This window comes from Citrus sinensis, chromosome 2, assembly GCF_022201045.2.
Source record: "Citrus sinensis cultivar Valencia sweet orange chromosome 2, DVS_A1.0, whole genome shotgun sequence".
In the NCBI taxonomy this organism is placed as follows: Eukaryota; Viridiplantae; Streptophyta; class Magnoliopsida; order Sapindales; family Rutaceae; genus Citrus; species Citrus sinensis.
In genome coordinates this window covers 19,578,471-19,593,258 of record NC_068557.1, presented here as the reverse complement: position 1 = coordinate 19,593,258, position 14,788 = coordinate 19,578,471, and the positions used below count along the sequence as shown (strand labels likewise).

At 40.1% G+C, this 14,788-nt stretch overlaps 1 protein-coding gene and 1 non-coding gene across 2 annotated transcripts; both read left to right on the top strand.

Moving 5' to 3' along the window:
- The first annotated feature begins 2,779 nt into the window (after window positions 1–2,779).
- Window positions 2,780–2,883, top strand: LOC127900472 (small nucleolar RNA R71). Its single transcript, XR_008052655.1, has one exon. It is a non-coding gene; the product is annotated as a small nucleolar RNA R71 (small nucleolar RNA).
- Window positions 2,884–11,234: 8,351 nt separating this feature from the next.
- Window positions 11,235–14,509, top strand: LOC102609154 (pyrophosphate--fructose 6-phosphate 1-phosphotransferase subunit beta 1-like). The gene is made up of 12 exons (XM_052435297.1): window positions 11,235–11,751; window positions 11,894–12,000; window positions 12,105–12,210; window positions 12,357–12,623; window positions 12,814–12,945; window positions 13,042–13,212; window positions 13,316–13,431; window positions 13,539–13,650; window positions 13,743–13,827; window positions 13,921–13,965; window positions 14,057–14,125; window positions 14,261–14,509. The coding sequence occupies exons 1-12, from the start codon at window positions 11,653–11,655 to the stop codon at window positions 14,353–14,355; spliced, it is 1,404 nt and encodes a 467-aa protein (XP_052291257.1). The 5' UTR covers window positions 11,235–11,652; the 3' UTR covers window positions 14,356–14,509.
- Window positions 14,510–14,788: the final 279 nt, after the last annotated feature.

Below are 14,788 nucleotides of genomic sequence, written 5' to 3'. Positions count from 1 at the left end.
AATACCTTGTTTTACCATAAAATGACATTTCTCCCAATTTAAGATCAAGTTCTTCTCGATACATCTCTGCAGAATTAGTGTTAGATGATGTAAACATTGATCAAACGAGTCACCAAAAACAGAAAAATCATCCATAAAGACTTCAAGGAATCGTTCAACCATATCAGAAAAAATGCTCAACATGCATCGTTGAAATGTAGCAGGTGCATTGCATAATCCAAATGGCATTCTCTTATATGCAAATGTGCCAAAAGGGCAAGTGAAAGTAGTTTTCTCTTGATCTTTTGGTGCTATGGGAATTTGATTATATCCTGAGTAGCCATCTAGAAAGCAATAAAATTCATGGCCTGCTAATCTATCAAGCATTTGATCAATAAATGGTAAAGGAAAATAGTCTTTACGTGTGACAAAATTCAACTTTCTATAATCAATGCATACACGCCATCCTGTAGTTACTCTAGTGGGTATCAATTCATTATCAGCATTCGTAACTACTGTGACTCCTGACTTTTTGGGGACAACTTGCACAGGACTGACCCATGAACTATCAGAAATTGGGTAAATGATACCTGCATCTAATAGCTTAAGGACTTCAGTTCTAACAACTTCTTTCATGTTAGGATTTAACCGACGTTGCATCTCCCTAGTAGTTTTAGCATTTTCATCAAGGTGAATGTAATGCATGCAGTCTACTGGGTTTATACCTTTAATGTCTGCTATGGTCCATCCTAATGCCCCTTTGTGATCTTTCAAAACATCCAACAACTTACCTTTTTGTTCGTCATTGAGGGATGCTGAGATGATTACCAGTAGAGTAATTTCTTCTCCCAAAAATGCATATTCCAATGTGTTGGGTAATGGTTTGAGCTCGAGTTTCGGTGGTGATTTTGATGATGGGATGAGTTTATTCTCTGATGGTGCTAGTTGTTCAACTCTTGACTTCCATTTATTAGTGTCCATAAATGGTGTTGAGTCAAGCAGGGCGTTGACCTCATCAACCGATCTGTCAATATCAAAATCAAAACCAAAGTGAGTTAAACATGTTTGTAAAGGATCATCACTAAGGTTTGAAAGAAAAGTGTCATCAACTATTGTTTTAATTAAATCCACATCAACAATTCCATCATCTGCATTGTGAGGTTGTTTGGCAATGTTGAAGATGTTCAGCTCCATAGTCATGTTGCCGAAAGACAACTGTATATTTCCAGTCCTGCATTGAATGTGAGCATCTGCAGTTGCCAAGAAAGGTCGGCCTAGAATAATGGGGATGTGCTTCCTTGAATCCTGTATTGGTTGAGTGTCAATTACAATGAAATCAACAGGAAAATAAAACTTGTCTACCTGAATAAGCACGTCCTCCACAATACCACTAGGTATTTTCGTGGACCGATCTGCAAGCTGTAACACCACTGGAGTTGGGTGTAATTCTCCAAGTCCAAGTTTCACAAACACTGAATAAGGTAACAGATTTACACTAGCTCCTAAATCCAACAAAGCATTCTCAATTGTGTGGTTCCCTATGCTACATGAGATAGTGGGGGAGCCTGGGTCTTTGCATTTTAAAGGAATTTTATGTTGGAGTATAGAACTAACGTTTTCTGTTAAAAATGCCTTCTTTTGAACATGCATATTTCTCTTTTTAGTACAAAGGTCTTTAAGAAACTTGGCATAAGATGGAACTTGCTTAATAGCATCAAGTAAAGGGATGCTAACACTTATCTGTTTGAAGATTTCAAGAATCTCACCTGTGGATTTTCCCTTTTTTCCTTTCGCTAACCTCTGAGGAAATGGAGCTTTCGGAACGTATTCTCGTGGGTTGGTTTCTTCTTTCTCCTCCGGTGATGATTCCTCAACATTCACAGGTACAATTTGATTTTCTTTTGTCACCGGCATCTCCACTTTGTTGTTGACTTTTTTTCCTTTTCGCAAGGTCATTACTGCTTTGACTTCTCCATGCTGCTGTGGTGAACTGGTACTTGCTTCATGCACTCCTTTAGGGTTAGGCACTGATTGACTTGGAAACTTACCTTTCTCAACGGTCATTGCCAAGGTCTGAACTGAAGAAGCAAGTTGTCCCACCATCTTCTCGAGGCTTGAAACTGATTGGGCTTGTGAGTTGAAGCCCGCTCTCAACTCATTTCGTAGTCCATCAATGGTGCGGTTCTGTTGCTCAATCGTAGAGTGAGTAAGATTCTTGAGATTCTGGAATGAATCCTCCTATGGTCTGGGTTGAGAGTAGTTCTGGTTCTGATTGTATGGTCTAAATGGGGGCTGAGAGCCTTGAGGAATTTGCGGAATTGGTTGCATTGGTGGAGCTGGAGCTGCTGGTCCATTCTGTTGGAACCCTTGAGACCATGAAAAATTGGGGTGGTCTCTCCATCCAGGGTTATATGTGTTGGAGTATGGGTTGTAATTCGATGGTTTTCTCATTACACCTATGGCATTGGCTTGATCTGAGTATGAGTCATGGTCATGTGGCTCTGTTGATTTAGCAGTCGATAACGATGCTATTTGTCGAGAGAGACCTTCAATTATCGCTTTGACTTCTTTAATTTCTGAACTTGACTCGCCAATGTGAACCTCATTTACTCCCTTAATTCTTCTTGTATTCCTGAGTGATCGACTCCGTTGTTGGGAATTATCCGCTTGTCGCTGGAAGAATTCCCAAATCTCTGATGCACTTTTTGATATTAGCTCTCCTCCACTTGTTGCCATTAGCCATTCTTGCACATTCGGCAATAATCCCTCCAAAACGTATAGGCATTGGTGCTATTTTTCGTACCCATGATGTGGACACTTCAAGAGTAGCCCATTGAATCGCTCCCATGTTTCAAAAAACTGCTCGTCCTCTCTCTGGGTAAACTCCGAGATTTCCCTGCGAATAGCGTTGGTTTTATGCACTGGGAAATATTTATTCAAAAATTTTGTTACCATTTGTTCCCATGATAAAATGCTATTAGCAAGTAAAGTATTTAACCATGAACGAGGTCTATCCTTTAAAGAAAATGGGAATAATCTGAGTTTAACATTATCGTCTGAAAAATTTTCATATTTAAAAGTTTGACAAATTGCATGAAAATCATTCAGATGATTATATGGGTCCTCATTTTCTAGGCCATAAAATGTTGGGAGACAATTTAGCACACTGGGTTTTAATTCAAAACTCCTAGCAGCTACATTTGGGTATTTTATGCATGATGTGCTCAAATTAGCTAAGGGACTAAAATAGTCCTTAAATGGCCTCTCCCATGGTGCTTGTAAATCCATTTTATTTTTAACGTTCTTGAGCGTGTGAAGTGTTTTTTCTAGTTCAAGGTTTATAGGTTCAAGATTAGGTAATAATGACCTACGACCATGCATGCAAAACAAATAAAAAAATTAAAGATGGGAACAAAACAAATAAAAATAAAGAAGAGGGAGAAATTACGATACTAACCTTATTGCGCTATTACAACCTTTCTATAAAAATACACAAAAATAAATACGTGAAATAAATTAAAAATTAAATTAATAAAATAAACAAAAAAAATTACAAAGAAAAATAAATAGAAAATTTAATTACAGAATTTTAAAGAAGAGAAAAAGGAAAGAAATACTAACCTTTAAATGTAGATTCACTTTTTTTAATAATAATAATAAAAATACAAGAAAACAAATAAAAGAAATTATTCACAAAAATTAATTCTATGAATTAAAAGTACTTACCTCCCCGGCAACGGCACCAAAAACTTGTTGTGCAAATTTTAATGAACTCGCAAGCGCACGAATCTATTGTAATATAGATCAATGGTGACGAGTGTCGATCCCACGAGGAGGTGGATTTTAATTATATGTAGAATTAATTTTGTAAATGGGTGGTTGGAATTGTGGTGGAAGTGATTTAAATTATCCTAAAATTAGAATTGAAATGACAATAATAAATTCTAAAATTGGACTTGCAATGACGAGAATAAATTGAAGAGAAATCTATTGAAATGACGTACTTGGGTATCTAGATTCGTATCAACATGCATCATGGGTAAATAATCCGTATTAATGCCAATTAAATCATGAGGGGGGAATCCACACCTCATGAACCACGCTCTAAACAATATGGTGCTAAGGGCTTATCGTGCCAAATAATAATAACCTTATACTAGAGAGCCGGTGTAACCAAGGCGGTATCTAGACAAGACTATTATTATTTGTCGACGAAAAGTCAAATCATCCACAAAAACTAGAGGGGAAGAGAAAATAAATTTACCAAATTAAGCCTATGACACATGTTGAGACTTCACTTTCAACCCAAACTTGAAAGAAAATTAGTCACTCATAGTTGAACTAGGGGCAAAATGAGAATTTATTAAAATACGAAGAAAATACAAGATGGAGAAGGAATTACAGAAAATGGATCCCAAAAATGGATTCAGAGATATCAAATTAGGGGGGAGAGGCCCTCTTTTTATAGATACATAGAGTAAATCATGGCTATCGGATTAAAAACAGTTTGGACGCTCAGGATTGCGCCACGTCATCAGTCAACAGTCCACGGTTTGACCACGCGGATGAACAGTAACACGGTTTGACCCGACTTTGAACAGTAACGCGGTTTGGTTGAAAATAATCCTGTGTGATGCATGCACCGTATGTGAGATTTTTCGTCCACTGATATGCTTCCACGTCACCATCAACAGTATATAAGAATTTTAGTCCAACAGGATCGTGACACCTCATCAGTCAATGCCACGTCATCGGTCCGTCTATGTGAACAGTGTCGTGAACAGTAACGTATACAGTGAACAGTGCCATTTTTCCTTTTATGCTCCTCCTAAGGTTTTCGACCGTCCTGGGTTCAAAAGTGATGTCCGTTTTGCCATGACTCACACTGGTGACAAACCTCCCCCACCTAAAACGCACGACATCCTCGTCGGCCTTAACCTCCTCCACACAAAGCCATATCAAAGCCAATTGATAACTCTATGAAATGAGAGTTATTACAGCAATTCTAGACTTAAATCAAGACCACTTAGAGAGTAAAAGATGTGTTTTTATTGCATTTTGGTTATGTTTTGCATAAACATCTATTTTAATTTAGTCTTAATAAGTTTTGCTTGATTTAAAGTAATTTGTGCTCGAAACATGTGCATAATTGTATGTTTTCAAAAGTTTATAATCCATCAAGGGATGCTGAGATATTAGGCTAGCAAGAAGAAGAAAGAATATGGCCACAAAAGAAGTGAAACACAACCGGGAACAGTACAATGTTATAGCCGTTGCTGGAGCGACCATTGTTGTAGCAATCCTGGAATACCAATGGAGAAAACTTAGCGCGGGTTAGCTGCAGAATTGCAATATGCACTTTCCTAATTTGACTCATGTACTCCCGAAGCCTTTGTTTATTCTAGTTTTCAGTTATAAAAAGAGGCACGCATCACATAAAACGGTGGCAAGGAATTATCATTGGGAAAATTGGAGAGAAAGAAAAGAAGAAGATCATAAATCAAGGGAACCGAGGCCGCATCATTAAAAAATCCAGCAGAGTTATTAGGATTCACTATCTATCGTTCTTCACTTATTCTTTCTTCACTCTTTAATTAAACCAATGTATTTCGTGACCAATATGTTGCTGTTTATTTTTCTCTTTCAGAATATGAACTAAACTTGCTTGTAGTTGAGTGACAAACAATCTAATGGGTTCTTGATTGTTCTTATAAGTTGCTATATAATTAATATAGTATTTTACTCTAGTAGTTATTATTATAACTGTTATTTCGGTTGACCACCCATTTAATAGTTCAAGTGAAGGAGCCGCAAAATGGCATGTCTTAGTGGATATTATTAGAGTAATACTTGATTTTAATTTAAGTTTCCAGGATTAAGTTTATCTTGAATCGCATAAGGGCCTTACTTGAAGTTAAGATTTGTGATAAACTAGACATAGATATTCACCTTGTAGGGCGGAGAGAATGGATGTTCATAGTGCCATGTTGTAGGTAGAATAGTAATTAGTCATTGCTAAGATACTTAAGGGTATGAGAATTCCAATATGCGACAGCTGAGGATGCAAAATAATTCTGCCCAGTGCTATAAAAATTGTTGTAGCAACTGATGTTAACTTGATGAAAAGCAGTCAGCCCATAAAGAGAGTTTGATCATTCAACTACCTTATTCTCATTTGATTCTTCGACGCATCTTTATTTAATTTATTTCATCACTGCTTTGTTTTATTTTATTCTCTCACAATTATCAATTTCAATAGTAACCAACTTTACATTTGTTCATCTCCGTATAAAGGTAGATTGCACTATTGTGATTGCTGTAGCATCTGTGGAGACGATCTTGAATATTTATCAATTTATTACTTGTTGTGTACACTTGTACATTGGCATCAATAACATTTGATAAAAAAATCACCAACATCAATGCTTCATTCTCTTTGACACACACATGCGTGCCAATGTTGGGCTCACCACTCATCCGCTGCACCATCCCTTGGTCCCTCGGATGTTCTGCCCGTGTGGAATCATCTTTCCCCCAAGCAATGACTCCGTGTCAGTGACACTCCTACCGGCCATTCTCTCCGAGAATGTCTCTTTCGCTGCCGATTGTTCCCTCTTGACTTCTATCAAGTCTTTGTGCCTGCCCAAGCCCTTACTTGTATACACCGCAGACTCTGTAACAAAGCCCCATCATTGCTGCTTTGTAGTCGAGGATACCTGAAGTATCCACGGATTCGGCAGCCACACATGCTCCTCTCTGCTCTAGCCTGCTGCCTCGCAATTCCTTGCCCAACACATGATACTAATGACTCTTACATGCGCATCCATAAACAGGGAACAGTGCTACTACCCCAAACAACACTAACACGAGCCAAACTTTCCACTGTGAAGTTATCACTGGAACCCCGCTTACTGACTTGCAATGCCTTAAGCCCCACGCTTCCTTGCGAAAGCACCCGCAACTACCCTTGTTCAGCAAGAACTCACCACAATCGGTACCACTTTGAATGATTCCCTCATTCTCACTGTCATGAGTCTTCCAGCAACTGGAACCCTCCGTTAGGGACTTAGCTTCCAATTCCCCTTCATCTTGGTTCGCGTCTTCATCCGGCAACTTGTTTAGTTAAGGCCCTTGTGACTCTCTAGCCATAAATCCTGTAGAATCATGGTATACTCGTCAAGCTTCTCCGCAATTTGAACGCGCTCTTTAACCAACGACATCATCGCTGAATCCCCTCCAACTAAACCACGATTTGTAGCTGGAAGTGATGTCTCCAGCCTATTCGAATTCAAGTATTTGCATTCGACCATACAAGGCTCCTCCATGCCTCCAATCCAAATCCAAGATAATTGAGGATGTACACGTACCTCGGCACTGTACAGGAATTCCATTCCTAAGATCATGTCATACCTCGACATAGCCATCACCACGAATGATGTGTCTCGTACCCAAGTTCCCACACTCAGGTTGGCCATAGCTACGCCGTTCGGAACCACTTTGTGGTGTGAAGTGAGACCCACAACGAGATTGGCTCAGGCAACTTGCAGCCCAATGCGTGGTACCAAATTCGCCTCTACAAGATTTGTTGTTGCCCCCGTATCAATCATCGCCCTCACCTCCACTCCATTCAACTTTACCTTCGCATACATCAATTCCCCTTAGTACAATTCGCCCCTGAGGATGCTCGATAGCTCCTCATTACTCATAGGCTCTTCCTCCACCTCAACTTCTGTGTTGTTCAGCAATTGTAACGGGTTCATGCGCTTTGCTGCCACTTCGGACTCCGAAAGTTTTAAAGACTCCCCTTCAGTCTCTTTCACGAAAGTGTTCAGTTTCTCGCGCTTCGGACACTCTTTGGTCCGATGTGGTCCATCGCAAATGAAGCACCCCGAACTCTTTTTCCCTTGCGGATTTCCTTGCTTGGTTTTGCTCTGGCCATTGTTCTTTTTCCCACCATCACGCGAAGAATGGCTCTTCTTGCCCTCCTTAGACTTCTTTGATTAAGAAGAAGAAACATTCACGAATCTGAAGTCAACCAAGCCGTCGGCAGCTGCTATCGTCGTCGGTATATCCCTCATAGCTTTCCTCTACAACTCCGTTTGCGCCCACGGCTGTAAACCCGAAATGAAGTTAAAGAGTTTGTCTTCATCTACCATGTTCTTGATGTTGAGCATCAACGAACTAAATTTCTTGATGTAATCCTTCACTGAACTGGTATGCTTAAGCTCTTCAAGCTCTCCCTCGTGAGCCAACTAGCATTACCTGGTAAGAACTGACCTTTCAGCTCTCGTTTGAGCATGTCCCATGTCTCGATTACTGGTCGCTATACTTCCGTGTCTTTTCTTGAAGTCTGCTCCGCCACCACAATTTTGCATCCCCCTTAAGGTACATGCTGGTAATGGTGACCCGCTCCGCTTCGGGCACATGAGTAGCTCAAAAATACTGCTCCATATCCTACAGAAAATTCTCTAACTCCTTGGCATTCCGAGTTTCGTTGTAAGCTTTTGGTTCGGGCACCTTTACTTTCGAAGGTCCCTTTTCTTCACGTGGAGTGTTGCTTACTGCCCGTTTCAGTAAACCCATCACTTTTTCAAGATCTCTAATGTTGCATTTCAATACCTCTACCAGTGCAGCAACATCCTCCATGACTTTATTCGGCTTGTCTGAAAACTCGCCCACAAACTCCGCACAAGTCTGTTTCACACCCGCCATCTCAATGGAGTTAATTTCTGTGTTCTTCGCCAAACTCTCTAGTTCTGGCTATAAAGTGCCCACGATGGTCTCCAAATGCACCAATCTATCCTTTGTTGACTCCCCAGTCATGTTGGTTTCTGCCGTTGTGACTTTCTCTGAAATTACACAACTATACACTTGCAAAATAGTTTCACCCCGAAACTACACAATCAGTCATCCACAAACTGATTTGTCGAGCCTATTCTGACCTTAAAGCTTCCTTTGAAAACAGAGCAAACCATGCTCTGATACCAAATTGTCACCGAGCTTTTTTAAAATACGTGTGGCAACTCGCGTGATGGCGCTAAGACTCTACTTAGCCAGCCAACCCAAAAACCCAACATAAGCAATTTTTAGGAAGCGCGTCAGCACTCGCACAAAGGAGGTTACGCAAGAGCAATTTCTTGCCAACATAAAAAATAACCACGTACACAAACACCAAACACAAGTATTGGTTTTTACGGAGGCACCAGCCCCCAACTTTTCTGTTCCACAAAAAGAAAAGATTCACAAATAACTCAAGTAATGTATGCACAAGGACACAATGCTGAACAAAACTCAGGCACCCTCACATACACCCCATCACTATCTATATGCATGGTTTGCAAGTGACACCCCCACTTGCTAAGGCTAGGCGGCGCGCCACCCACACGCCACCTCAAATCCCTCCCCAAGTTTTTACGCACCCACTAAGCATGTACAAGGGAGCACATCTCCACTCCCCTAAAGAACAAGGCAACCGCTACCCATAAGTCTCGAAATAAGGAAGTTGTGGGGCTTAATTGTCGCTACCCACTTTCCACATTTCCTTATTTCTAGCGTTCGAAGGCCATGTCTCCCACTCATGCTTGATTTTAAGCCCACCTCTTGGAGAATCACGGCCAACCATGCTCCACGTCTCGTAGTCACTATCCGCCCACAATCCACGCACAATGCCTCTCATTTTCGCATAACTCGGCCCCCACATGCATGCCACACATCACTACACATTGGCGTGCACTCTGGCCCGCCACTAAGCCACAATCTTACAACTGCCCACACAATCCAGCAACTGACTCGCGCTTCTGAGCACCACGCTCGCGAGCTCCATGCCATGCTCGCTCGCACGCTGCTGTGCCCTGCGTCTGCGCGTCCCGGCACTTTGTGCCTGTGCGCCTCATGTTCGAGCGCCTCAGTGCCTCGCACCCACGTGCCCCTTGGCCTCACGCCTGTGCGCCCACTTCTCCCCATGCCCGCGCGCCCACTGCGCCTCAGTCTTGCGAGTTGCTGCGTACGTCACCCACGCAGCTCTTGCGCCCATGCCACAACGTGCGCCTTGCTGCCGCGCCCAAGCCAACGAGCCAGCCATGCCTTGTTTTTGTGCTCACCACAAGCACACCCATATGCTGCCAAGACTTGGCACAAGGCCCCAAGCCAAGCCACAGCAGTTGGCCCCCATGACTCACGGTGGTGACACCATCCATGTATTAAATATATAAACAACATGACTTACATGTTCCATTTACCTTTACTCAATATCATCTATGTAATGAACATGTAAATGACATTTCATACATATAATTTAATAATTTTCATTAATTTACCATTAATGTAAATATAGTTTTTAATATAAAATAAGTGATAAATTAATATACATATTTAATTTTCATCTAAGTTAACTCAGTTAGCTAGTTCTAATTATGTATTGTACAAAACAAAAGACAAAACTTTCTGAAATGTGAACACATACTTCACCGTACAATAAATATTTCTAATGCATTAATATAATGAAGTCCCCACAAAATAAGAAATATCATGTCATGCAACGCGCAATCATTTATAAAATTTTAAAATATATTCGCAACTAAAATTTATTCTATTTATACAGTTGGTTAACCCGTAAAATTCTTATAAATTTGGACTGCTCTTGTACACTACTACCTTTTGAATCCAGGTCCCAACCCAAAACGACGCCGTCCTTTCGAACTCGATACGTTCATGAACTCACAGCCTAACCAAACCATCCAAATCGACTCCGATATGGGAGGAGACTGCAATGTCGATTTTGCCCCTTTTCCTTAACGAACGCTCTACAAAAACCAAACCACCGAAAAAGAAAAAAAGAAGAAGAAAAAAACACTAACAGCCGTCTCTGATCTCTCTTGCTCTGAGTGTGTTTTAATCACTCTCTATTCATTATCAGCCGCTGTCTCTTCATCACGTCGATAATGTCAAACACCAACGCCCCCACCGTCAAAAAGGATGGACCCGGTCGCCTTGCTTCTGTTTACAGTGAACTACAAACCAGCAGATTGAACGTCTCCCTCCCCCTCCTTTCTGTCCTCAAGAAAACCTTTAACGTCGTCGATGGCGCTCCTAGCTCCGCCTCCGGCAACCCCGGTATTGTCCCCCTTATCTCATATATATATATATATAATGCAGACATGTGAGTTGCAGACATGTGCGCCTTTTTTTTTACGTGAAAAGTGTTAATATTGGTTGTATATTTTCTCATTGTACGTGATTGCAGAGGAGATAAAGAAGTTGTTTCCCAAATTATTCGGACAGCCGTCTGCAAGACTGGTGGAGTGTGATCCCAAGGCATGTTCCATGGAGAACAAGAGTTTGAAGATCGGAGTTGTCCTGTCTGGAGGCCAGGCTCCTGGGGGACACAATGTCATCTCTGGAATTTTCGGTAGAGGCTTTTGTTTTTTTTGTTTTTAATTTCTATGTACATTTATATTTAAAAGGGTAATTTTGAAGATCTATTGTTTTTTGCCTTTTTTTTTTTTTTTGGCTTTTAGATTATTTACAGGAACGCACAAACGGAAGCAAGCTTTACGGGTTTAAGGGCGGTCCAGCAGGAATCATGAAGTGTAAATATGTTGAGCTTTCTACTGAGTACATCTATCCTTATAGAAACCAGGTCAGGATTTTGATCAGTGCTTATATTATTGCTTTATGAATTCTTTTATAATAAAGATCTTCTATGCACTCCATTGGCAGGGTGGCTTTGATATGATTTGCAGTGGCAGAGACAAAATTGAAACCCCAGAACAGGTTGGTGCACTCTGTTTATTTACAATTGTTCTTGTCTACCATTTTGGTCTGTCGTCAAATTGTTATGAAGGACATGAGCCGAAAGACATGGCAATAATTGATTGCAGGTATATATCTAATCTTGTGTGCTCATGATGTTTAGTTTAAGCAAGCTGAAGAAACAGCAAAGAAGCTTGATTTGGATGGGCTAGTCGTAATTGGTGGGGATGACTCCAACACAAATGCTTGTCTGCTTGCTGAAAACTTTAGGTTCATACACTTGTGCTTAACCTCAAGACTATGTATCTGCATGTTCTGTAATCTCATGAGGTTCTGTTAACACGATATGATTCACTGCTTGAAACTTTGGTCAGGAGTAAGGATATGAAAACACGAGTTATTGGATGCCCAAAAACCATTGACGGCGATCTCAAGTGCAAAGAGGTCCCTACAAGTTTTGGATTTGACACTGCATGCAAGGTGCTGGTTTTATTTTTACTTTTTATTATCTGAAACAAAGTGAGCTTAATGCAGATCCTCGTTTCATTCTATATCAATATGGGTAGATTTAACAATTATTTTCATGGTTCATGATGTTCATGGTCTATCCGGCTTCAAAAATTCAGATATTTTCAGAAATGATAGGAAATGTTATGACAGATGCTCGCTCAACTGGAAAATACTACCACTGTAAGCTCTCTGGATACAGATTTCTCGAATTTGCTTTAGTAGTTACATTTTGTTCAGTCCATGTAAGAATAGCAATACCATTGCTCTTCTTCCTAATTATATCTGTTTCTGCAGTTGTAAGGCTTATGGGCCGTGCAGCTTCTCATATAACATTGGAGTGCGCTTTGCAAACTCATCCGAATATTACAATTATTGGGGAAGAGGTGCGTTCTGATATCCTATGTCGATTTCAATTTGTTTGAATACTTGCCTGTTGTAAGTACATAGGTAGTGCTTGTCAAAAAGACTACACGAACCCTAAAATTCAGAGCTAAGTTACTCATATAACAATTCTGTTGGCTGGCTTTCTGCACCAACTTCTGTAAACACTATCAGCATTTTGCTTTGATGAAGGTTGCTGCCAAGAAGCAGACACTGAAGAATGTTACAGATTATATAACAGATATAATCTGCAAAAGGTCAGAAGCTGGTTACAATTATGGCGTCATACTTATACCAGAAGGCCTGATCGACTTCATTCCTGAGGTATATATGAGACAGCAGAAGCTATATTTTTTCCGTTACCGCGTGGAAGTTGAAGCTTAAACTATCACATTGCTTGTTTTGCCCCGCAACTTGCAGGTACAACAACTTATTGCAGAACTCAATGAAATATTAGCCCATGATGGTGTTGATCAAGATGGGGCGTGGAAAAAGAAACTCAAAAGTCAATCTCAGGAGCTATTTGAGTTGTTCCCTAAAGCAATTCAGGAGCAACTATTGCTTGAAAGAGATCCGCATGGGAATGTGCAGGTTTTTTTTTTGGCTTATGACAGCTTTATCCTATACCTGTTTGTCATAATTCATCGTACTTTAATTCTATTTTTGTTATAACATGTTTGTGTCACATGTGTAGGTTGCCAAGATTGAAACAGAAAAAATGCTTATTCAAATGGTAGAAACTGAATTGAATAAAATGAAGCAGAAGGGTGCATATAAAGGGCAGTTCAATGGACAGTCCCACTTCTTTGGGTAACCAACATATTGTTTCTTCAAAATTAATCTTGAATCAGCTGTCTCTTGATGTTTTACATTCATTGCATAGAGAACTCACATTATACTTGATTTTGACCGAGCAGTTATGAGGGCAGATGCGGTTTGCCCACAAACTTCGATGCAAATTACTGCTATGCATTAGGTTATGCTGCTGCAGCTCTCCTCCATGCTGGAAAGACTGGATTGATTTCTTCCGTTAGTATTATTTCCATTGAAGTTCCCCCTTTCATTGCGACTTTGTTTGTGATATTGTCTTATGTTTTCAAAACCTCGGCGTCAAATCACAGGTGGGAAATCTGGGTGAGCCTGTTGAAGAATGGACAGTGGGAGGAACAGCATTGACATCTTTAATGGATGTCGAGCGTAGACATGGTAGCTATTCCTATTAATGCAGGAGTCACTCTGGTCTCTGGACTTTTGTTCTTCATTTATCAACTCTGTTTTTTTTTCTTATAACTCTTTCAGGGAAGTTCAAGCCTGTGATTAAGAAGGCAATGGTGGAACTTGAAGGTAGCATCTTGAATATTTAACCTCTTCATTTTGCCTTGGTTTCTTGAAGCAGTGAATTTACTTAATTTTTGCTGTATTTGTGAAATGTCAGGTATACCATTTAAGACATTTGCATCTTTGCGTGAGGACTGGACAATCAAGAATCTCTATGTCAGTCCAGGTATATAAATTTCTTTTGAGCATGCACTCTTTCTCCAGTGATACTGCAAAATTACACCAGTTAGCTATTTTTTTCTTTTTTCAAAAAATTTTATTCATTAATGTCCTGATGATATGTTGCCTTTGTGTTCATCAGGACCAATTCAATTTGTTGGCCCAAATGCAAATGATATCAATCACACTCTAAAGCTGGAACTTGGACCGCCCGCTCAAGCAAAGTTGAATAAATGAATTCCGTTTATTTCCAGTTCATTAATTCCCGGTGCAGCTCTAGACTATTTTGAGAGTGTGCATGCAGCATGGATCTAATATTTATTCACTGGCAAATTTTACAGTTTTGCTTAATTACATGAAAATTGGCAAGGAAAATAAGGATACAGGTTGTTAAAATTTTAGCTTATTTACTTGATCGGCATCTCTTAGTCTCTTTTATGACTATCTATATATAGCCATTTGTGATTCAACTGGAAAAATTTGCAGATTAATCTTCGCCTGTCTTCTCTTGTTTCTTGTCAAAATTTGAAATTTTTTGAGTGGTTAGGTAAATTCATAACCCCATTTACACTTCTTTGCAAAGTATCAGTAGTGCTAAATGAACAAAGGGACGGTAGAAAGGGTAGCGGGCACTGCAGTTTCCATGAATCTTACTTCTATTCCTTTTTTT